Genomic DNA, 25831 nt, shown 5'->3' with positions numbered 1-25831 from the left:
TATTTTAATCAAAACTTAAAAGTGAACCTAAACGAAACAGTTTGTAGAAACATTTTGATCATTAACCAAATCTGGAGCGCAAAGCAAAATTATTTCCAAACGATATAACAGCATCCTGCGGTGTAAAAACGACAGCACTGTGTATATGAAAGCAATGTGGGGAAAAGAAGGTAATCTGTCGATTACAGAGGAGTGTCGGGGCCACACATGCATGACACAGTGGGCTACCACCGGGTCCAGTGTTTGCCGTGAGTTTAGCTGGAAACCATTACGAGATTTTTCATCAGCTCAGCAAAGATATCGGGGAACTGCGACACTTGTTGGAGATGTGGGGAGATGGAGCTAACCGTTTCCACATCTTTTGGGAGCCCAGCACTGGGCTCTAATCCATGAACATCTACAAAATGTGTTTTCATTTGTTTTTCCTTTAACCTTTGAAACCATATTTTTGTGTAACACACCGGTGGATAAATTCATCTAATCATAGAAGACTTTTGTATGTCCGAGTAAAAAGCCTGTTACGAGGAGATGGTTAAGCCTGAACCACATTCAGTACAAGAGATCTAAACCATGGAAAACTGTCATTTTCTCTTAAACTTCATACTTTCTACAGAACATGGTCTAAATCAGAGGTGTCGGACTCCAGGCCTCGAGGGCCGGCGTCCTGCAGGTTTTAGATCTCACCCTGGGTCAGCACACCTGGATCACATGCTTAGTTCATTACCAGGCCTCTGGAGAACTTCAAGACATGTTGAGGAGGTGATTTAGCCGTTTAAATCAGCTGTTGGATCAAGGACACGTCTAAACCTGCAGGACACCGGCCCTCGAGGCCTGGAGTTGGACACCTGTGGCCTAAATGGACAGAATATGTTAAGCTTGTGTGATTTTTTTTATGTTGAGTTTCCCATTTCAATAATATGATGCTAACCTGCCTGCCCTGCTTCTTTTTTAAAAATGTGAAAGTAAAATGTAGAAACTACTGTTATGTTCAACGGCTTTCTCAATAAAAGAGACGACGTTAAAAGTTTTTTAAGTCGTAGCGTGCAGAAGCACGACGACACAGAACGTCTCCATCTTCCTGATGGAGCGTTCCACGATCGGGAAAAAGAATTAAACAGAGCTACAGAAGTACAGGAGGCTTGTGTCTCACCTTGCCGCCATATTCCCTGCCGTCGCGGTCCAGTCGCAGCTCGGTCGCGTGTGTGTGTGACTGCGTGTTGGGGGCGTGTGCATTGTGAGGAGCATGTGTGTGCGGCAGGGGCAGGGCGGGATGTGGAGCTAGAGGAGGTTTGGCAGCCAGCGGGTACTTCCTGCGGAGCTCCTCGGGCGCGCTGGGATGGAGCGCGCCGAGCAGCGCCGCGGCCGCCGCTGAGACAGTGATGGGCAGGTGTGAGGCGGGCAGGGGCAGGCGCTGAGGAGGCGGGTCACTCAGGTTGATCGGCTGCTGGTCCTCAGAGGATGAGGAAGAGGAAGTGGGCCTGCTGAAGTCGAGAGGGGCGGGGCCACCGTTTCCATTCACAACCTCAGTTTCCCTGACTACGGCGCCATCTGTCACAGCAGAGGAGGGAGGGGTCAGGGCGGGCAGGCCGTTTCCACTGCCACTCTCTGAGGACGAATCATCTGAAAGAAGAGACACGGGAGGGTTAAAGGTCAGACTGACAGCGTTCACTGATGACGTTCACGAGTTTGGTTCACACAGAGACGCCACCTCACAGGAAGAGCGGCGTTCCCATAAAACTGCAGTTCCTCTAACGTCCAGCAGAGGCTCCAACCTGACCCCGCCCCACACACAATAGCAAACACGTGTGTCATGTGACCTGCTGGTTTGTGGCGACGTGCTGCATCGTTTCATTAAACTGAACGTGAGTATGGGGGCGGGTCTAACTGTGACACTGATCACTCATTGGCTAACCAAATGTCAACGAATCAATCACAGATCTGTGCAGCATCACAGTGCACACACGCACGCGCACACACACACAGGCACAGACACACAGACACACTGCTATAAATCAGTCATTGATATAACAGATCTCACATTAAGACACTTTCCAGAGCAGAAGTTCATCACTTGTCCAGCAGGTGGCAGCCTCGCTCCATGAAGAAACCACCTCAGACTCCTTCAGACGTCAGTCTGCTGTCTTTAATGTTTCAGTGCTGCAGTGATGAAACCTCCACCTCCATCAGCTTTACACAGGTGTGGTCAGGTGCAGCAGCTTCTCCCTGCTATTCGTGACGTAACTACGAGCTGGAATCAACTCAGAGCAGTCATCAGACTCTTCATACTGCTGCGTCATCATCATCATCTTCATACGAGACCATATACGTTCCTTCTTTTTGTTCTTGGACTCACCGCTCAAAATAATCCTTCTTTATCTGATCCTGGAGCCTCTGTCTGAAACAAGCTGCCTGAGCTGCTCTCCTTTTAACTTAACGTTTACACAAGCTCAAAGAGCAGGTGGGTGGGGCTTTATGACATCACAAAGATCCCAGAGGTGAAGAAAGTGTCACAAACAGTGTTTTAAACAGTCCGCAGCCTGAGCTCACAAACATCTGACAGGCCGGAGTGTCTGAAACTGCCAACATGTAGATTAAAAAATCTCAACAAGAGTACAATTAATAATGTTGGCATTTAATAATTCATTCAAGTGAGAGATAAACTGATTTGTTTCATTTTGTTTATATTTAATTTGAATTAATCCCCCATTCATTTTCTTTTTTTTTAATTTTCACCTGCATTACATCAGCTGTTAAATCAATAAATCAACAGCCAGTCTCACACTGCCTCGAACGGCGCAGGAATACATGCGATAAAACATAAAAGGAAAATATAAAAATGAATAATTCTGAGGAAAATAAAAATAATAAAATGCAAAGAGATGATAAACAACGCGTCGCAAACACCTGCACCTAGTGTCAGTCTGGTGCAAGGACATGTTTAATGTCACTTTTGCTGTTTTAGGCCTCCATACAACAACATGTCCATGTTTGCTGGGTCAAAGATGAAGACGAGCAGAAATGTGAAAACACAGACCGAAGCAGACCGCCTGCATCCCTGTGAGCTGTGGCTGATAATCGTGACACGCTGCGGTCTGCAGGATGGAGTGCAGCTCTGCGTCGGGCTCACGGAAACGAATCTGTTCCCTGCTGCTGCGAAACCGTCCGCTTCTCCTTCCCCGCTCAGGCCGACGGGATCCTAAATAAGTGATTGTGGGAAAACTGCTTTGTGCAGGCGGGATGGATGCACCGCCGGCCTTTCATCGCTCAGCGCACTCACAGACACACAAAGGAGCCACGTTTGAAACATTAGCCTACATTTTCCTCCAATTTGGGATTTAATTAGAGACGAAAGGACGGCGGAGGAGAAAGAGCCGGAGCGTCTGAACGAGCTGAAAAAGATGCAAAGTGAGGAAAATTACAGATAATTGAAGGATGGAGAGAAGCAGGAGAGGAGGAGGCTGGACGGTGAGGCAGAGAGAGTGGAGGTGGTGTCAGTTGGTCAGGGTGGGGGCTGGGGGTGACAGAGGGGTGGAGCCCAAACTGCTGCATGGAGAGGGAGGGTGGGGGAGTGAAGGAGGAAGGTGCAGCAGCAAAGAGGTCAGGAGGGGGAGGGGGAGGAGCGAGAGTCCTTTAAACTCTTTATCACTTCGTTTCTTATCCAGGCGGAGCTGAAAGGAGCAAAGTTTACTGACCAATCAGCTCGCAGCATTTAGGCTCACATCCAGCACCACTCTAACAGGGAGGGGAGGGGAGGGGAGGTGAGGGGAGGGGGATTGTTTGTTTATGTGTGTGAGGACCCTTCATGCGTGGAAACGAAGGACAACCTAATTCCTGATGCTGCCTCACAAATCCCCCTCAGCTGCCGGACCACCATCCCCTCACCCCTCCATCCCCTCACCCCTTCATCCCCTCACCCCTCCATCCCCTCACCCCTTCATCCCCTCACCCCTCCATCCCCTCACCCCTTCATCCCCACACTGTGAGCGGGCTTCTTCCCCTCTCTGTTTGTCTCTGCTCTGTCCACACTGGCTGCACAGGGAGTGGTCCTCCCTCTCTCTATCTTCCCTTCCTTCATCCGTCTGTTGTGCCAATCCTGAGCACCGATTGGTGCACTGAAACTCCTCCCCCTCTCTGGATCCCTGTAAACACTGAGACTGCCGCTGTCTGTGGAGATGTTTGCTTTGAAAGACCCAAAGATTTAACGGCTGAGACTCGTGCGCGTGTACGGAAACAGTCCAGTGTTCCTGGTGGAGCGTTCAGTTTCAGATACATCAGTATTTGCTCCTTACAGCCAACAGCAGGAGGAGTCGTCCAGCCACAGCTACAGACACATTCCCAGAAGCATTTTCTTCACTAAATACTCACATTTCCAAACGTTCCCACGGCATTTTAATCCGACTTGCACTGACGACAGGAAACTGGAATCCCCGGAGGAAACCAGGACAGGTTTTGAACCAGCAACCTTCTTATCGTTCTCGTGTCCGTCTCAAACACTCTAACATGCTTTTATTGTGACACTTAAAGCTCCTTCTTTTTGACTATTCAGAGAAGCTTTGCAAGACTCACAGCTCAAAATAATCCTTCTTTCCCTGATCCTGCAGCTGTCTGAAACAAGCTGCCTGTGCTCCTCCAGCTTATAGACAACTTTGTCATAACGAGCTTAACGAGCAGGCACACAGAGAACGGCCATGTTTCCGAGCTCGGCCGTTCTTTCTGCGGACGAATAAAGTGTCTCTTATCTTATTTTGAAGGATGTAAAAGAGCCTATTTGACTGTATGTTCTGAAAATAAGGCAGCTGTGACTGAACTTTGACCTGGCAGCAGTACACCTGTGCCCTCTGCGGAGGTTAGAAGTCAGACAGGATGGGAAGAAGATGAGGAAGACGAAGGTCGAGCTATAGTCACTAAACGCCGCTGTGAAGCCTGCACCTTCAGGCTCAGCGGGGTTTGTTCCTCAAGGACAAACTCAAGGACTTCCACCTCCCCTTGCTTCTCCTCCATCACCCCCCCCCCCCCCCCCCCGCGGTGCAGCCGCTGCGATGCATATCAGCGCCAAGCGTTAAGCCGAGGGACAAATGTCTCCTCGCATCATTAACACACCCCAGAGACGAGCACACAGGTGAACCACAAGTTTGACAGTCTGGTACTGTTTGAGTCTGAATCCACGGGAGGTGCATGGAGGAGGAGCAGGAGGAGGACGATGCTGCATCAGCTGACCTGGAAATGCACGCCACCGCCAGCGTGCGCTTTTGTGGATTTATGGCGTGCAAAATCCCACGCGGGTTTTACTGTGTTGCTCATACCGAGGCTCAAGGATGAAGCATCGCAGAATGTGAAGAAACAGCCGCTGACTGAGGCGAAATCATGGACGGTAAAGCAGTCTACAGCCCCTCCCACAGTCTACAGCCCCTCCCACAGCCCACAGACCCTCCCACAGCCCACAGACCCTCCCACAGTCTACAGCCCCTCCCACAGTCTACAGCCCCTCCCACAGCCCACAGACCCTCCCACAGCCCACAGACCCTCCCACAGTCTACAGCCCCTCCCACAGTCTACAGACCCTCCCACAGCCCATGTTTATGCTCCACCCTGACAATGAGCTGGACGCTCACACAAACACTGCGAGCGCGTTTTCCTTTCTACGTTTACACAATAATCTGTCAGCATTGATTTTGGTGTCATTAGCAGGCTCCACACCAAGGAGAGGGGGAGGAGCACGAGCGGTCTACAGACCCTCGCACAGCCCACAGCCCCTCCCACAGCCCACAGACCCTCCCGGTCCACAGCCCCTCCCACAGCCCACAGCCCCTCCCACAGTCTACAGCCCCTCCCACAGTCTACAGCCCACAGACCCTCCCACAGCCCACAGACCCTCCCACAGTCTACAGCCCCCCCACAGCCCACAGACCCTCCCACAGTCTACAGCCCCTCCCACAGCCCACATACCCTCCACAGTCTACAGCCCCTCCCACAGTCTACAGCCCCTCCCACAGCCCACAGACCCTCCCACAGCCCACAGCCCCTCCCACAGCCCCTCCCACAGTCTACAGCCCCTCCCACAGCCCACAGACCCTCCACAGTCTACAGACCCTCCCACAGTCTACAGACCCTCCCACAGCCCACAGCCCCTCCCACAGTCTACAGCCCCTCCCACAGTCTACAGACCCTCCAAAGCCCACAGACCCTCCACAGTCTACAGACCCTCCACAGTCTACAGACCCTCCCACAGTCTACAGCCCCTCCCACAGCCCACAGACCCTCCACAGTCTACAGACCCTCCCTCAGTCTACAGACCCTCCCACAGCCCACAGACCCTTCACAGCCCACAGACCCTCCCACAGCCCACAGACCCTTCACAGCCCACAGACCCTCCCACAGCCCACAGACCCTCCCACAGTCCACAGACCCTCCCACAGTCTACAGACCCTCCCACAGCCCACAGACCCTCCACAGCCCATGTTTATGCTCCACCCTGACGATGAGCTGGACGCTCACACAAACACTGCGAGCGCGTTTTCCTTTCTACGTTTACACAATAATCTGTCAGCATTGATTTTGGTGTCATTAGCAGGCTCCACACCAAGGAGAGGGGGAGGAGCACAAGCGGGGGAGGAGGAGGAGAACCAGAGAGACGCCAGGAAACGGGAGCAAAAGGGAGACCGGTTCAGAGAGGTAGATGATGGAGGGAGAGGCAGCGGTGGAGGGGGTGGGGGGCTGCAATGGGTCACTTCCTGTCAGTTTTCATTTGAGGCTTTGCTTCACAGCGAGAGGCTGTCCTCGCCCCCCGTGCCCCCCTCAGAGGAGCCGACCTGAGGGAGAGCAGTAACAGATGCTAATTCCTTCACTCCTCCTCTTCCTCCTCAGCCACCTGTCCCAGGGGAGGAGGGAGACAGAAAGAAAGGAGGAAGAGGAGGAGGTGGTGGGCCGTGACTCCCCTGCGTGGGATTACACTGGATTATCCCGCTAAGACGCAGCACGAGCTGCACGCTAGTTCTCAGCGCCTGACGCCCGGCGACGCCCTGCCCCACCAGGCATCTTCATAGCAACACTCCCCACCCCACCCACCATCCGCTGCCATGTTGGTGATGACAGCAACGCTCCCACTGACAGGACACACACACACACACACACACACACACACACACACACACACACACAGATCTATGGAAGGCCAAACGTGAGAAATTAACAGATTCATCCCTCCTGTTGTCTCTTTACTGCTCGGTGTTTTATTCACGGTAAATAAACGTATTCATCAATCAACACGTAATAAGTTACTTCTGCGTTCCTTCATTTCACTGAAGCCTTTCTCCGTTCTGGTTGTAACTCAGATGAAGGATTTATTTTATCATCCAGCTGTTTTGTTGTGATTTGTTGGTGGGAGGACTTCACACCACTAATGAACCTTCACATGGACGAGTTTGTCCAGGAGGGTCAAATCTGACAACAACTAAAAGCAGTCTCCGCATGACCAGGCCCTCTGGCTCCTCCCCTTTTCTTCTGAATGCTTGCCCCTCAGTTTGAGCAGCAGGTGGGCGGGGCTTTCCCATCACACAGGGATTACTGCACATACACCAAGCTTTTTATAAAGAACTTTATCATGTCTAAAATATGACCAAGAACAATCAGAGCATATCAACATCAGGCTGTTGTTTCCAGCCTCTGTAACAGATCCACTGCAGGCACACGTATGACGAGCATCAGAGACATGAATCAATGAAGCAGCCACACTGTGTCTGTGGATGAGGAGAACCAGCCTGCAGGAACCTGTGCACACCAGGACGCTCTCTGTCCTGAAGCTCGGGGTCAGGAAGGGTCGTTGCAGTGGGGTCAAGTCAGTGTCCCAATAATGACGCCCCACGGGGAGAGGGGAGGGGCACCTTTGATAAAACAGCATTGTTATCTGATGGGCCGTCAGAAGCACATGCCGTCGTGCAATCACACACCAAAGCGGTCGTCATCATTCACCGGAGCCACATCTCGGGCATCGGCGCGTCCGACAGACCGTCGCTTCCTCCCTGACCTATAAAATCAGAGCAAATGGAAAACAGCATGAAGACATTAAACTGCTCTTTAGGGCGGCGGCACTGGAAACAGGAAGGCGGCTGGAGATGGATGATGTGTTTTAAAAGATGAGCACAGAGAGGAGCGACAGCTAAAAGCCCGATCAGTGAGATGGATGGTGATGGAGGGACGCAGCTCCGACCGTCAGGCGAACCGCATCATCGCTCAGATTTGTTTGAGCCTTGGTTTCATCTCTCGGCTGTTTGTCCTCCTCTCTTCTTCCTGCTGAAGCTCTGTCACTGACGCCCTAATGAGGCTCGGTTCTGTCATGAACGTGGACATCAGGAGGAGCTGAGTGGGGTTCCCACATGTCAGTCATAAGAGCATGGCAGCTGAGACGTGATGGGTGGACCCTTAACGAGGAATTCATGGCCTCCATGAACAGCATGGAGCTTCGGACCAGAGAAACATGAAAGGTCCCAGAAGCTGGGAGGCACGAGGACGCCTGCACAGAGCCTCACACGTTTAGTCAGACGCACAAACTAGAACACCAAAAACCATAACATGCACGTTCCAGGTCACAAAGCCATAGTTAGCAACCTGCAACCCTTCAGATTGGAAACCAGTGATGCCCTTTCCATTCTCCAGTTTCTGCCTCCACCAGCTCCACAGCATGACATCACAAACAGAAAACCTGCAAACATCTCATCAGAGAAGATTCCCACACCTGAGCGAGGAACCACCTGACAACAGGACTAGGGATGGGTATCGTTTAGGTTTTATCCGATACCAGTACCAAACCGGTACTTTTGAAACGGTGTCGGTGCTTAAAGAATGGAGAACACAAACTTTGTCCAAAAACCTCTCATGTTTAACTGTTTTCCACTTTTTCTTTGGTCATTTTAGCCTTTTTGTCCAGGGTGAAGGGAGTATCTGCCATCAAACAAGAAGACAGCCGCATGTAGCTATGATGATGTTTGCTAGTTCACCTTACATGCATTAATGTAATAACGTGGTTAGCCTACTCAACGTAAATTACACACGAACAACATTAAGCTACTCACGCAGAGAAGAACGGCTGCTGCTGCATCATCATCCTCATCATTTCTGCTACACTGGCAGGGCTAGGGGCCAGGACTCTCCTCTTCGGGTTTTTGGGGGTGTTGCTAACTCCGGGTCGATAACAGGCACCACACCCGCAGTAGATGTGCTCGGTGTGAGGTCTCGCAGCAAGCTATCAAATACGAGCATTTCTCGGCTTTAAAAAAAATGCTATGCGTCGCCAGGTGTTTCATCAGATTTGAGGTGTTACCTCCTTTGACAGTATCACAGTATCAGCTTAAAGCACTTGTTGCAGCTGCTGAGTTTGCATCTTTTGCTGTGAAGTACAGCCAGACTTTGACCGCTTCACCTTGGGCATTTTTAATCTGTAGCTCTGCTCTAAAAGAACGTACGTACCTGGACCCGCCTACTATCCTCGGAAACTTAAAATGATTGGCTAGAACATCTCAGGGAAAAAAAGCACCGAAATGTGCGCTGCTTTTCGGTCTGGTTACTACCGTTTATGTCAGAACAGGTGCCATAATGGGACCCATCCCTAAACAGGACGAGAACCAACAGCTGTGTGTGTATTGGGGTGCAGAGCAGAATAGGAGGATGGTACAGTCAGCAGAGGAGTAACAAAGACACGGCTGTCACAGCCTGCCACTGCTAACACACACACACACGCGTCCTTTGTTAGCCAACACTGTAGTGTGTGCTCTCTGTGCCCTGCAGAGGCTCGCACATGCACACTGGCTCACTGTGCCGACACACCCAAACGGTCACGAGGGTCGGACACTGGATACCCAAACCTGTGTGTGTTCGGGGGGATGCATCACATGCAGCATCATGCTACACAATACAGCAGCCAGATGAGGAGCGTCAGCCTCATGGATCCTCCCTGTTTCAGCACAGACAGGAAGATGACTCAGTAGGTTAAAGTGAGGAGAACTGATTATGTTTACATGTGAACTCATGTTAAATCAATGAGCGTTTGTGAAGGAGTTTATGATGACGCTCACACAGTAGCTCAGGATCATAGACTGTATATTAAAGATGGTCGTCACACCGTCTACTCGAAGTGTTTATGGAGTGACTATTTGATGACACGGTGCTACGTTATCAGCTAATGCTAGCTAGTGTTGGGAAGGTTACTTTTAAAATGTATTCCATTACAGATTACAGATTACATGCCCCAAAATGTATTCTGTAACGTATTCCGTTACGTTACTCAGTGAGAGTAACGTATTCTGAATACTTTGGATTACTTAATATATTATCATGCTGTTTACAACTACGTGAATGTACTATTGCTGTGATTTATTACTGTTACTGAAGGTCCGCGGCTCTGAACCGTAGTAAAGGGACCTCTGGCTAATACGGTGGGTTCTGTGTCGGCTCGTAGCTGAAAACTAGCTTTACTTTGTTGTCTGGGTCAACTTTGCTAGCAGAGACAGAGAGAGGCGTTGAAAGGCTGCTCCAACAGAACTTATTGTTTTTGGAGGAAAACACGAACACGGTGTATAGTCGAGTCTCGTCAGGCTCTCTTCTTGGCTGCAGTGGTTATTATTATATTTACATGCTTCCAGCTCCTGTTTCTGCTCGATGACAGCTCCTACTTTTCCTTTTTCTCCCTCCCTCGCTCACAGACACATAACGTGTATGGCAGTCCATTCTCCCTGCAGCACGGACTACACTGCCCATGATGCTACATTCTTTAGAGCTATACCTGTAGCATTCTGCCTGTTAGCTTAGCACAACAACAACAAAAAGTCCTCTCTCACCCAGGAAACACGCAGAGAGAGCGTCACCCTGTAACCATGGCAACCGTAACGCTGCCGCCTGGAACAACAGAACGTAGCTGTCAAACAAACCCAAACAGTCCTGACCCGCCACAATATGAAACAGGGAAGTACCGCCGTGTAATCCATTTATTTCAACAAAGTAACTGTATTCTAAATACCACCTTTTTAAACGGTAACTGTAACGGAATACAGTTACTCATATTTTGTATTTTAAATACGTAACGGCGGTACATGTATTCCGTTACTCCCCAACACTGATGCTAGCTAGCTTGGTTGGCATATACTGTACAGCATACCTGCTAATCAGTAATATCCAATGAAAATCCCCAAACCTGAAGCTCCGCCTTCTTGGGCCCTCTGTTAGTACAGTGACCTCACAGCAGCCATATTATTGGTCACATGATGTCATTAAAAATGCTCCAAAAGGTACCAACAGCACAGAGGTCCAGTTCAGCCTAGCACACCGCTAGCAGCTACAGCTGCACACGTCACCACCCGCCTGTCAGTCAAAGAGGCCACGCCCCCAATCACCTCTGTACAGGTGTCATAGAGGACGAAGTTATCTGCAGACCAATCAGTTCTTGTGTCACGCTGTAAACATGTTTAACATGGGGTCTGACTCTCTGCTGCCTCTGCTGGACGTCAGCGAAACTGCAGGTTTGGGTGCTCTGCAGGTCGACGCGTGTTCACAGATTTAATCATCTCAAACGAAAAACATGAAACTTTCTGAACTGAAAATAATCCACAGTCCTTCCTGCAGCTGCAGTGTGTGTGTGTGTGTGTGTGTGTGTGTGGGAGCTGTCATTAAGAATTAATGGATGATGGTGTCTTCTGCCTTTAATGGTGGCACCGATCCAAACGTGGATGAAATATTTAGCATCACTGCTCCAGCTTTCCACTGAGTGAATTACACAAACCCACTGGTGGGGGAAAGCCCGGGTCACTTTCTTACGCCATGATGAAATTCATCATCTCAGGCGTGGAGGATAATGAGGTGAGATAATAGCTGTCACGCCGTAATCCACAGTCAGCGCAGTAATGCAGGATCTGGGCACTCAGTCAAGCAGCTAATAGGATGGGACGAGCACAGCGCCAGCGAGCGAGCCACCATGCCAGCACGACACACACACTCTGTCCTCCAGTGTGTGTTCCTCTTCCTTCCCCTCTCACCCACTTCCCTCTGTGGGCGGGGCAGCTGACGGAGGCCGTGGAGGTTCATGGGTCAGATGGCGAGCAGGCCTGGAGCGAAGGCAGCCTTGCTGCCAGTACAGAGGGACCAGTGTTCACCCAACATAACTCCTTGCTCTGTAACGGTCTGCAGACGTCGGTACACCTCGCCGCATGCCCTCCAGTCACAAAGTTGTGGCTCCGCCCAGAAAAAAGCAAAGCAAAAGCCTCGCATCAGGACAAACCGGCCGATGAGTAAAATCACGTGAAAGATGACAAACACATTGCTGCTCACGGCAGCCTGCAGTCACACACAGGAAGTGTCAACAAAATAAAAGCATGTCTGCGCTTTGGTCTTCCATGTTTGTGTCTATTACTGCTCACCTCCTTGTGTCACTTCGTGTTTTATTTTGTTAGTCACTTTCTTTGTGCTCCTAATGATCAGGGAGTCAAAACTAGGAGTGAACACCTGGAGAAGGTGGACGAGGAGACGGAGGAGACAGAGGAGACAGGTCGTCCCTGCGCAAACTCCAAAGAGCAAACTGGTGACCCTGCATGCGTGTGCATCGTTTATATACAGTCTGTGGTGTTTCTAAGCGTGGACGGCTCCTGCGCAGCACCTGAGCTGCTGCGATGCCTCGCATTATTTTCTCTCCTCTGTCCTCGTCATGCAATATTAATCGAGCCCGATCAGCAAAGGGAAGGTGGCAGACCGTGTGAGCGATCCAGTCCATCTTTCCACCATCACATCCCTGCACTCGCTTCCCGATGTCCCGTCTCTGCGCCTGAGACGAGCGGCAGGAGGCGTGGCTGTGTGCACACGCTCAACATGTTTGCCTCAGCTCCTTTAAATGTGTAATAATCAGAGAGTTTTATCAGAGTCTGTGTGTGAGAACCAGAACACTTTCACAGGAAGTGACGAACACGGCCACGAAGTCTTAATGTGTTTCTGTGTGTGACGGGGGATCAGCAGAGAGGATTACATGTCTTTAGACAGACACTGATCTGTTCTGGGATCAGGAGGATTAACTCCGCTGCTGATGAGCCCGTCGCTGCGGCGTTCATGGAGAAGGCGTGTTCTTATTTCCTGATGAGGCGTTAAAGAATGAGACGCAGCCAGACTGACTGCTGCCTCTGCTGGACATCAGAGGCCCTGCAGTTTGGCGCCTCGTTAGAAGGCGGTTCTTCGTAGAGCTGTTCGATATAACGATATATATCAGATGACGATATGAAAACGTCTATCGTTTCATTTTTACGTTTGTTTCGTGGTGTCGCAAAATAAACTGTTTACGTTTTATTTTTCATGGCTCTGATGGTCACAATATGACGGTAAACCCAGCGTGTGGCTCTGCTGTCCGCTTTATTATTTTCCACATAAACCTTTCACAATAAAGCTGAAGATCCTGTTGAGATTTTTCAAAATAAACTGAAATGATGACAAACAGAAGGACCAGTCCAAACAAAGCCAGGACCTTATTCCTAAACCGGGGCTACTCTGTAGCACGGACACGGTTTGGTTATGAACAGTTTCATGCATCAGTCCAAACACTCGACTCCAGGTAGACGACGCCCAGCTGAAACACTTCACACAGGTCGAGCTGTCATCTCGCATCTCGGTTTTAGGACAAATGAACGGACTTGCAGACTGACACGAAAACATCAGAGTTTCTGACATTAACGGTTAATCTCCGAGCTGCCATGACACACCAACAGGAAATCAGTTAACACACATACAGCAGACCCTGAACGCAGCACGGCGTGGGTTCATGTATCACTGACCTGATGGTTTCTGATGGTTTCTGATGGTTTGTGTTAAAGTAAAAAGAGACAAAAACAATAAAATCTGCAGTTTAATTAAAAACAGATGGTTTGATTCAATCAGGACACAGAGGCCCTGATACTGGAGGCTATTTTTAATGTGTGTGTGTGTGTGTGTGTGTGTGTGTGTGTGTGTGTTGTGATACGGGTTGTTGCACAGAGGCCTGGGATCAAGCACACGAGGCTTTAAAAACACGCGTGAGCGCCACATTTATGTCTCGACTGTGTATAATTCATCACACGTCTTCACAGCTCCACCTGCACCTCCGGAGGCTCCGCCTCCTCTGTGAGAGGAGGAACCCCCTACAGGGAGCCGTCCATGTTCCTGAGTGGGTGAGGGGAGGGAGGCGCCAGACAAAGGAGGAGGATGGAGGAAGAGATGCAGCGGGGGCGGGGCTCGAGCAGGCGCTTTGACTCGATGTCACACACGTGGAGAGCAGAGCTTACCGCGCCTCGACAACGTTACCGCGGACAGGAAGTCGACGTTTGAGCCGACGTTACTCAACCCTCTCATGTCTTCCCCTGCATTTTACTTTGAAAGTCTCAGCAGGAAACCATGAATCTGAAGTCACGTTTGAGGAAAGAAATGATGGATTATTCTGTTCTTTATGGCGCTGCTTACTGAAATATGGCCCCAACATTAACGATGACTTATTAATAATAAATAATCAATTATTAATAAATGTATTAATAATTGATTAATAATAATAATAACAGAGGAAACAAGAAATGAGTATGAAAACTGAAAGTGTGAAACACCAGAAACAAAGATCTCTTTATGAAAGTGGACATGAACCGTGTCTCCAGAATTCCAGCAGTCCCCGAATGCCTCGTCCTGCCTGGCCATCCTGGCAGAGCACGTCCCGGCTCGTCCCTCGCACTGATCACATGATTCCTCCCCCTCGCTCTGCCCCCACCCTCTTCCTCAGCAGGCTGATTTCTACATTTGGGTGGGAGGGGTTGTTTGTTTATTCTTCATCCTCTCTCCTCCTTCCTGCGGCGTCCACCGTCAGCCTGTTCATGGCTGAGCGAGGCAGCTTTAGCAGGAAGTCACGTGACTCATGTCTGTTTGTGTTTGCTAATAGCCAGCGAGGTCATCGCTGCCCCGATGACCTACTTCCCCGAGCAGCAGCGTCGTCAGCGTTCCTGCGTTTGAGGAGTGAATGTGTCCTCTCGTTACACACCTGCACGCTTTCATGCATCACCTCTCCAGATGAGAGCTGCTCCGTCATTGGTCAGCTTTAAATCACTGCTGTGTGTGTCTCAGGCTGTGACGAGGCCACACACGCAGTGACGGTGCAGGTTTGACTTTTCCCAGCTGATCCCAAACCTGACGCAGACAAATGTGTCTTCACGTTCCCGGGTGTGAGGATGGCGCTGCCGTGTCCGTGTTCTACAGAAGCACGTAAACGCACCACCTGCAGCCGGGGCTGTATTGACTTACGGTAAATTAGGTTTGTTTATGATTTAGGGGCTCGACATGAGCGACTGATGTGGAGCTGATGTGTGCCGGTGAGCGGCGCTGCTGAGGATCCGGCCGGGACGTCTCTCGTTTCCGGCTCGTTCTCTTCTTCCTCGTCTTTTGGAGACGGCGAGCAGATCGACTCGGTCGCAGTTAAACTCTGCCTTGTTTCTCCCTCAGGCTTCGTGTCTGCCCCGCCCAGCCGTGGGCTGCTCTCGCCCTTCGTATTCTCCCGTCAGGCGGGACAAAGTGACTCTATATCACTGAAACTTGTCTAATGTAAGATAATGACTTCCTTGCTGAGCAGATATGGGTCTGTCTCCATCATTAGGCTTTTTCAGCGCTGCTGATCTGATTTGTCTCAGTTTTGTTTCTGAGCTTAAAATTGATTTTTCTTTATAAATGGAAGGAAACGCAGCAGCCTGTGCGAGACCGGCGCTCTGCACCGAGCTCGGAGACGATTCCAGACACGGAGACTAAAGACGTGATTTCAGCTGCAGACGTGTTGAGAAACACGTCCTCTTTCTGAAAAATGTCTTCCTGTGTGACATTATTGAAATCATCGAGGTTAGGATTCACAATGTCGGCATTTTGTGGAATTCCCAGCATGTTTGTGTGAAAAACTTTATTTCTGATGTGTGAACAGACTCTGAAGTCACTGAACAAACGAGCCTCCAGCAGCCAGCAGGCGGGTCTGTCAGCACCAAACAGTATCACCGAGCCTCAGCTCAGTCCATTAATCACTACAGCAAACAAGGGTCAGAAGCAGGAAGAAGCAGGAAGAAGCAGGAAGAAGCAGGAAGAAGCAGGAAGAACCAGGAAGAAGCAGGAAGAAGCAGGAAGAAGCAGGAAGAAGCAGGAAGAACCAGGAAGAAGCAGGAAGAAGCAGGAAGAAGCAGGAAGAACCAGGAAGAAGCAGGAAGAAGCAGGAAGAAGCAGGGCCAACATTAGAGGAAGCTGAGCGCTCCTTCATCTGTCTCGTGTAAATCAAAGCCAGGTTGCTAAACGTGATATCCGAGTGGAGGCCGCAGTGACTTCAGCCAACGGTAAACGATGGAGTGACACAAAGCAAAGCTCTGACATGTTCCACAGTTCAAACTACGACCAGTTAGCCGGGCAGCTTTACATTCACAGCATCCCTGTTAGTTATAATGGAACAGACCAGTAATTGTGCAGCGATTTTCACCTGTGAGCTGCTGGTGGAGAAGAAAGTACAAGAACTTTCATCTGTCCAAAGATTCACTCAGACTGATGGATGCATCAGGGGAACCTCAGGGTTCAGTAACCTCTGCAAAGACCACCCAAGGTGGTGCAAACACGAGCCGTGGGGATCAAGTAACAGCGTTTTTAACAGCAACAGTATTCTGGGTAATATTATACAGAGAACCCGAGCTAAACCAGAGCTAAACCAGAGCCAAACCCGAGCTAAACCCGAGCTAAACCCGAGCTAAACCAGAGCTAAACCAGAGCCAAACCCGAGCTAAACCAGAGCTAAACCAGAGCTAAACCAGAGCTAAATCTGAGCTGAACCTGAGCTAAACCAGAGCTAAACCAGAGCTAAACCTGAGCTAAATCTGAGCTAAACCAGCGCTAAACCAGAGCTAAACCAGAGCTAAACCAGCGCTAAACCAGCGCTAAACCAGAGCTAAACCAGAGCTAAACCAGCGCTAAACCCGAGCTAAATCTGAGCTGAACCCGAGCTGAACCCGAGCTAAACCCGAGCTAAACCAGAGCTAAACCAGAGCTAAACCTGAGCTAAACCAGAGCTAAACCAGAGCTAAATCTGAGCTGAACCCGAGCTAAACCCTAGCTAAACCAGCGCTAAACCCGAGCTAAACCAGAGCTAAATCTGAGCTGAACCCGAGCTGAACCCGAGCTAAACCAGAGCTAAACCCTAGCTAAACCCGAGCTAAACCAGAGCTGTGAGCTGAAGATAAAACCAGCGATGGTCCTCACATCATCCAATGAAGCCACGCACACGTGAGGACCACAGCGCACAACATGAACACACAAAGCTGTGACTCACACACAGCACGTGTGAGCGGATCACATGCTGTGTGTGACCAGCATGAATGAGTTCAAACAAAACAAAAGGCCTCTCTGTTGCCCTCCTTTGAAGGGAAACGTCACACTCCCATGGATCAGTTGGGATTTTTGGGCGGTCTACAGATGTAAACACTTTTCCGGACTTGCTTGGGTTGGACTAAACGACGTTCCCATAAACACCGTGACCAGCAGCAGCAGGGTCGGCATGAGCAGGAGCTTTGGGTGATTTGGAGATCCAGACCTGCATTTCTTCTGCCCAGTGTCAGCTAACGCCAGCATGCACGCTAAACCAAGCTACAGCTAGCATGCACGCTGACGTAGACAAGCTAGCGACTGTTGGCTGATTGGCCCAAACTGTCAGCGCCTGTTTTCCAGGTACTTCATGAACCGAGCTAACAAACTGACTTGATTCATCCAGCCTAACAGAGTCATGCTGAGCTGACCAGCCAGCACCAGTGTCACAGGGCAGTGTACAGCGTGAGTCCACACTCATCTTCAGTTCTTCTGCTGGTCTTCATCAGCAGCAACCTTCAATTAGAGGCTGATAAATGAACCACAGCCATGTTCAGAGGAACCTGGATGCGCTGGCTCCCTCTGAGCTCTGAGAATTTGCCGCTTTGAGCGCAGAATCATCTAGTTTGTGACATCTTAGAGAGTGAGTCGAGGATGTTGCTGTCAGCGCTGTTCGTTGGACAGGAACGTCTGATTCTCAGCTCAGACTAACATCAGAGTGATTCACACTGGTTCCTTTGGTGCTGAGGCTTCCTCTGCATCATCTCAAAGAGGATGCATACCAAAGTGCACATCTATCACGGCCACGGTTCAAAGTACTCCTCCTTATTCTGCAGCAGTGTGTAAATCAAAGGGGCATCAGTCAGCTTGGTGTATTCCTCTGACGTCTCCCCGTTTAAATTCTCTCATCATCATTCTGTTTGTGTTTCACATCTCCACCTCTGCTGCTCCCTGCCTCCTACTTTCTTCCTCTCATTATCCAAACTGCAGTTCTTCCCTCCTCTCCTGCCTCCGCCGTGAAGAAGAACACGTGTTAAACCCGCAGCTTGACTCACCTGAGGCCGAGGCTGGGGCTGATGGCGTAACCTCGCAGTAATACGTGCACATCCTGACTCGCACTTCCTGTTGCCTCTGTCGAGGGCTGTTGCACCGACAGCGTGTTTGGCTTTCAGTGTTTTCTAGAACAAAGCGAGCTCTGTGTCCTTTTAGTGAAGCTCAGACAAAATCGACCAATGAAAGAACCCCAGAGGTCGCAGCGATGACGACCTCCTAGCTGAGCCTCCACAGCCCATGTGACCATTTAAAAGACAAAGGCAGCCACGTAACGTTTTCATGTCCGAGGAGCACATTCAGATGCTGCGTAGTGGACTGCGCTGGTGTTAGACGTGCATGTGTGGTCTGCCGCCAGCAAACGGTGCGGCTAGCTTCTCGTTAAAACACGCCGAAATGTCGACGCCTGAGAGGAAGAGGGGAGCAGACACCTTTCACAATAAGACACTCTGTAAATTAATCAGACTTTGCTGTCATATGTAGTGCTGGGTGGGCGGGGCCGGGTGGGCGGGGCTGGGCATCTCTACACCTGGGTAAAGGTGGAGAACGGCCCGAGGACAAAGATCTCGCTCACTTCCTCTAACACTCACTGATCTTTGGAGCAGCAACGAGCGGCAGCGTGGCGTCAGCGTCAGGAAACTCACAAGTGAGCACGAAGGAGAAAAGACAGGAGGTAAACATAAGAGAGGGTTACCTAGGCAACCGGAGTTTGGGATGACGACAAACAGCCAGCCGTCAGCGCGACGTGTGCGAAAGGGCGTGTTTTAATCTCATCCACAAACCTGACCGCACAGCGTTTCAGGTAGCGTCCATCCTCAGGCCTGTGGTTTGAGCGCCACTCAGCAGCCGTTAGACACACGCTAACCCTCCGCCATGTTTTTATCTGAACCATCCTCACTAGGGGTGGGTTTTTATAATCGATTTATTGATTAAAGTCGATTCTGGCTTGGATGACGTAAAATCGATTCATTAAAATCCTGAATCGATTTTTTAATATAAATTTATTTTGCCCGAAACACCAGAATCTCAGGTTAAACCTCACAAACTTTCAACAACAGCCGAACAGCTGAGACAGTAACTGACAGCAGGAACACGGATTCTGCACAAAGACGTAAACACACAGCGCGACCCGCGGATCAGAATCAGTGAGATGTCGCCTTTCTCACAGTCGGGGCTGAAAGCCGACAGCTCGCTGATTCTGATGTTTCGGCGGGTCGAGCTTTGTGTTTAAGTCTTTATGCGCTGATTCTAAAGCTGTTAGTTTGATCTCTCTGCAAACATTATTGACCGCACCAGCAGCAAAAGAAGATAAAACTACGCTTCACATAAACATCGTCATGACTTCACTCTGACTTTTTCTGTTTTGCTTCCACCACGATGCACAGCTCTCTCTCTCTCTCTGTACTGTTTTCTTCATTATTCGCTTGCTTGTTACGCACAAATCTACCGTTGTTTACAGGCTGTCGGCCGCAGTTTTTTTTTTCGTTTTATATACTTCCGAAAAGAAAACCTAATTTCTGCCGTTCAATACTGAACAAATGTAAACTTTTTAAAACTATGCAAAATGCAAAACGCCGTGTCTCTAATAAAACCGCTGTAACTTCAGAGGTGATGTTCATGTGTTGATTAATGGTTTTCTTTCGTTTTTGATGTACTGCAGAATATTTTTATAAAATCCCAGAACAGGAAAATCACCTTCATGTGTTTCTGTGTTTTATCTTCAGCTACTTTGACACAAAGGCATCTGCTGTGATGCTCACACCTGTGATAAAGTCTTACGAGTGTCAGCTTCCTTTTTATAGATAAAAATATGTAAATGTACTGATCTGAATTATAATATTTCTGACTGTCAAAATTTCCCAGATTCAAATCGAAGTGAATCGAATCGAATCGAATTAAATCGAATCGATTCGGGACCTTGTGAATCGGAATTGAATCGATTCTAGAAATCAGTGACGATGCCCAGCCCTAATCCTCACGTCTCCTTCCTCCACCCCACTCATCGCTACAGCTCTCTGTCCTCCACACGTCTCAGTGTGTGTGTGTGTGTGTGTGTGTGTGTGTGTGTGTGTGTGTGTGTGTGTGTGTGTGTGTGTGTGTGTGTGCGGCCTTGAGAGGTGAAAGACAATGCTGGGAGCTCCTCCCTGCTTTCCTCCCACACACACTTACAAAGACCCAGACTGTGGAGTCTTCCTCGACCTCGCTCTCTGCACCACTCCCACACACACATTCCTGCAGCATCAGCCACACACACACACGTGCATGCACACACACAGACACACACACACACGTGCACGCACAGACACACACAGTGCTAGCTTTGCGGTTGGCTCTGCATCCCTCGCACCTCCCCAGGTTTCTCTCTTCCCAGCAGTCCTGTATCAGGTCCTAACTCGCCCCCCGAGCCTCATTTATCCTGGAGACCTTCAGCATCTCTGATCCTGATCTCTGCTGCTCATAAATCTCCTCGTGTTTCACACATGTGGCCCAAACCCCCTCAGAGTCAGCCCCCGTCCCCCCCTCAGAGTCAGCCCCCGTCTCCCCCTCAGAGCTGATGAATATGTCCAGTATCTCTCCAACGCCTCACATCTACTCCAAACTACCCCGAGGCCTCGCTATCAACCCACACCTCACCCCAGGGTACTATATCCCACCCTCTGCTGTAGCCCCGCCCCCTCCTCAGTCCCACATCCTCCGTGTTTACACAGAATAACTACAGCGCCGTGTTTATTCCCCTCCATAAAACTTTGTGTCCAGCTTAAACGATGACTTAATTGTGTCTCCAAACGTGTCACACCCCGACACACACTCATTTTACACGCACACAAACGGAGCGAGAGGCTCAAATTCAGCCGTCATGCATCCGAAAACAGCCAGAAACGGTCAGGAGTTGGGAGGCGGAGCTCGCCGCTTTAATCTTTATGTGAAAACTTCTGAGAAATGCACGGAGTCAAACACGAGGAGTTCAGGCTGTTCATCAAGTTTGTCGTAAAGTGTTTGACGGAGGTCAGAGGACATAAAAAAATCAAAGAGACATAAACCGGAGGAGAATAAAGGCGGCTGCTGCTCAGCGGCGACGCCGTCGGTTCAATAGTCTGGAGCAGGATTTGGAGACAGCGCTGCATTTACATCCACCCACACACAGCCTCCATCTGCTGTCTGCACTCCACCAAACTTTATGACCTCGCTGTGAAACTTGACTGCCTGTCACCGCTCACCTCCGTCTGTGACGGCAGACTCAGAGACACCAGCTCCTCCACCTGATGGAGGTTTATACTGGAGTCCCCCACAACAACAACAACAAAAGTGGAGACTGCAGTTCTGCAGCTCGACGCTTCAGAGGAAGCAGGAGTCTGAGCTCTCACTTCTCATTGGTCCAGACACAGCCCCTCCCATCATCCGCCAGAAAGCCTCACCTGGTCCTGATGCTCCACCTGAGGAGCAGCGCGACACTCACATGATTCTAACGACCGAAGGCGTCGTTGACACGTGAAAGCAGAACCACGCCATGACGAGCAGTCCTGGAACCAATCAGAGCTCAGCCTGAGCCCCCGAGACAGGAAGGACCTCGACCCCCCGAGGACCTCGACCCTCTGTGTCTCCCCTCATTACACCAACTTTCACGTCCCTGAAAAAGTTCCTGAGAGTAAAAGCTGCAGAAAGCTGGCGTGGAAGCGGCGCTCGGGGGCGGAGGGAGGACACGAGCGGCGCTTTGTGTTTGCGTGAATAGAAACGACATTGAACAGAGAGAAAAGGAGCGAAGACAACACAACGCCACAAAGGCTGACCCGAGCGTCTCAGCACTTCTGTTCACAGAACAATGCCGGGGCGCCGAAGGACGACTGAGCGGCCTCGACTCTGCATTCACGTGTTTTCACACGGCGAGAAGTAAAGCATGAACAACGGAGCGATGAGGAGGGCGGAGCATTAACACGGGAACATGACGAGCTGGAGCCGAGCGGCCTGGAACGACGCATCGGGATAACGGAGGAAGCACGAGCGACGGAGCGACGGCATCAGTGTCCCGCCGACACGAGCTCTTCACCAACACGCCGCAGCTCAGGAGACATGAGGAACACCTCCGCCCTCAAACACCACCCACCATTTCTGCTGCAGCCGAGGAGCGGAGGTCACATTCAGGGCTCCTTCAGTGCTGCCCACAGCAGCGAGCGGACCAGCACCTGAATGATGGTGGAGCTCGCCACGTCACAATTATTGGTTGGAGATGGACTTCGTCAGGGCTGCCCGTTTGATTTGACGGTGTAAGGGTCGGCGAGCTGAGGGTCGGCGAGCTGAGGGTCGGTGAGCTGAGGGTCGGCGAGCTGAGGGTCGGCGAGCTGAGGGTCGGCGAGCTGAGCCTTTAATGAAATCAGCAGCAGAACAAAAGCATCACAGGCCTTTGATGCTGACCTCATCCTTCAGCTCGTTACACCCCCCCCCCCCCCCCCGCCTCCCCCACAGCGCCCCTCACCCACTTCAACAAACAGGTGTTTGTTCACCTGTGTGGGTGGGTGGGGTGGGGGTTATGTTCCCTCTGAGGGGGGGGGCTGATAACGATGGGTACAAATTTCAGATTGGGACACTTTATGGAGCCAACCTTTGGACGTCCTCTGAACCTGCACCATAAAACAATAACAACACACACACACAGACACACACACACACACACAGACACACTTTAAGGCCGTGTAATAAAATAAGGAGGCACACCTGGGGTGACCTCAGGTGTGCGGGGCCTCAGATAAGAGCGAGGACGGCGATGTGCACAAACGTTCGCCTCGTCTTTACTCGTGCAGTAAATCAGAGTTGCACAACGAAGACGCCAAAAGTAAGGACGCGGTCAGCAGGGAGCGAGCTCTGACTGCACACGTGCAGAACATCTGACGCCGCCGTCGTCACCCTCGGGTTCTTCCTCTGCTGGACTTGTGCAAAGAAACGTGTGATATGAAAATAATAATAATAATAATAATGGATGCATTTATGCAGCACGTTTCTCTGACTGACACTGCACATGCTCAGAGCAGCTGATCCATCTCTGCTCTATCACAGGGTGATGAAGACTCATCTGAGCCGTGAATGTCTGACACGTTTTCCATCAGCGTTTTGTTCTATCAGTGACGTCGGCGTTTCCCAGAATCCTCTCATAATGACCCGAGCTGCTCTCAGCCTGTGAGCGCCGCAATAATGGGCTGGAAGATTGCAACGCCGCTGCAAACCCCATTAGACCATTTCCACAAAAACCCTCCACATCCCACAGTGCAACATGCACACGCACGCACACACACACATGCACACACACACGCACACACACACGCACACGCACACACACACGCACCAGGCTGCGAGCCCACGCCGCTCTGAGAGCTCAGCAGGTTTAGTCAGACGCTTGTTTAAAGGGTGTTCGAGTCTCTAACAGAGCTCATTACAGGCAAGCAGGAGGCTGCAGCTAATTCTACACACACACACAGACACACACACAGACACACACACACACACACACACACACACACCTCAATACAAACATGTCAACAGGTTGTGCTCAGACACAGCACGAGCTCATTCCAGCCTAACAAAGTGTGTGTGTGTCTGTGTGCATGTGTGCGTGTGTGTGTTTGGGGAGGAGCTAATATTAATTGCACAGCCTCTTAGCATGTTTTAGTTTCAAGGTGTGTGTGTGTATTAATAATTAAGCAGTGACTGTAGCCAGCACAGCAGACACACACAGACACACATTCTTCTCCTTTTGTGTTTTAACATTTGTTTCTGAGTTGTTTGCGTCGAGGCGGGTCGCTCCGTGGAGGCGGGTCGCTCCGTGGAGGCGGGTCGCTCCGTGGAGGCAGGTCGCTTCGTCTCCGTGATGTTTCCAGCGTCTGGTCCGCGGTGATTAAAGGGGACGCCTCCCAGAGCTGAGCACCATCTGAGCTGTGCTACAGGCCACGCCTGCTCCCTGCTCTGGCCCTGCGAGCGTCAGCGTGAATAACCTGCAGCAGCTTCGAGCCTGTGACGCAGAGCGCCACCACCCTGATGTTTGACCACTGAAGGAAACGTCAGAGTGCATTCTGGGTAGACCTCAGGCTTCTATCAGGAGTCTGCTCAGAGTCTGCAGGTGATACCAGGATGGTTCCTCCTGATGTGTCCATCGTGGCTCCTGCAGCGCTGCGATCGCCCTGCAGCTTATAAATGTCTCGATGCTCCATCAGGGGAGGAGGTACGCAGGATTTAATCTAATGCTCCTTCCTCTGCTCTGCCTCCAATTCATGCCTGACCTCTGACCTCCACCCTTCAATCCATCCTGCACCCTCATCCTCAGACTGCCCCCCCAGCTTGATTGCAGTGAAGGAGGAGGGGGTCAAAGTCATCCTGTCTTGTTTCCACCCGCCTACTTTCCCGCTGCGCCACTGACCAGGCAGAGGGGAACGGATGTGCACACACACGGAGGTAAACTCTGCTCCTCGTCACTCTTCATCCTGCCCGTCCTCCTCACAGCTCACCTGTCCCACTGTCCTACGTGTCCATCCTCCTCCATGGACACAGCAAAGGCAGTCTCTCAACATCGAGGACACCGACTAGGAAACATAACCACTAAAATGACCACAGTCAGACAAACGGAAGAGGAGGTGAAATATTAGGAGCAAGTGCAGCACAGACGATATCGAGGATCCTCCAGCAGTCCTCGTGTCAGTAACCTCTGTGATGCATCTGCATACTGAGGCCTAAATAACTTCTTTTCTGATCCGCAGACGCTTTGTTGCACAGGACAGCGTGAAAACGTCGCTTCCACTCGATCTTCTCCTCAGTCAGAAACACAAATGTCTTTGAGCGCTCGTCTCGCTCGTGCACAGTCTGCACAGTCTGACAGGAAGGAGAAGCCTTACCGGGCACTGAACTGTCGTCGCAGTCTGAAACCCAAACGCTGCCGAGTGTTTTATCGTGATCGTAAAACTGAGCGACTCAGCCGTGGATCTGTCGTGGCTGTAACAGCAGTTTGATCATTTTGAGCTTCATGTTTCATGGTTGATTCCATCCTCAGGAGGATCAATAAGATCAGGTGCTCTTTGTATAGGCCAATCTCCAACCTTCCTTTATATCAAACATCCTTGAAAGAGTAGTTGTCAAACAGCTAACAGATCATCTGCAGAGGAATGGTTTATTTGAAAAGTTTCAGTCAGGTTTCAGAGCTCATCACAGCACAGAAACAGCTTTAGTGAAGGTTACAAATGATCTTCTTATGGCCTCTGACAGTGGACTCATCTCTGTGCTTGTCCTTCTTGACCTTAGTGCAGCGTTCGATACTGTTGACCATAATATTCTATTAGAGCGATTAGAACATGCTGTAGGTATTACAGGTATTGCACTGCAGTGGTTTGTATCATATCTATCTAATAGACTCCAGTTTGTGCATGTAAATGGAGAGTCCTCTTCACAC

General features: G+C 50.4%; 1 protein-coding gene across 1 annotated transcript in view; it reads right to left on the bottom strand.

Moving 5' to 3' along the window:
* The window catches only part of LOC102797318 (nucleolar protein 4-like), a 104283-nt gene that overhangs the window by 15587 nt on the left and 62865 nt on the right, over window positions 1-25831 (bottom strand). The window contains exon 6 of the mRNA XM_087833687.1: window positions 1151-1620. Coding sequence (XP_087689813.1) covers window positions 1151-1620 — 470 coding nt within the window. The remainder of the gene's footprint in view (window positions 1-1150; window positions 1621-25831) is intronic.

Source organism: Neolamprologus brichardi, chromosome 20 (genome assembly GCF_056152115.1).
Source record: "Neolamprologus brichardi isolate AB-2024 chromosome 20, ASM5615211v1, whole genome shotgun sequence".
Classification (NCBI taxonomy): Eukaryota; Metazoa; Chordata; class Actinopteri; order Cichliformes; family Cichlidae; genus Neolamprologus; species Neolamprologus brichardi.
This window is presented reverse-complemented; position numbering and strand designations above follow the sequence as displayed.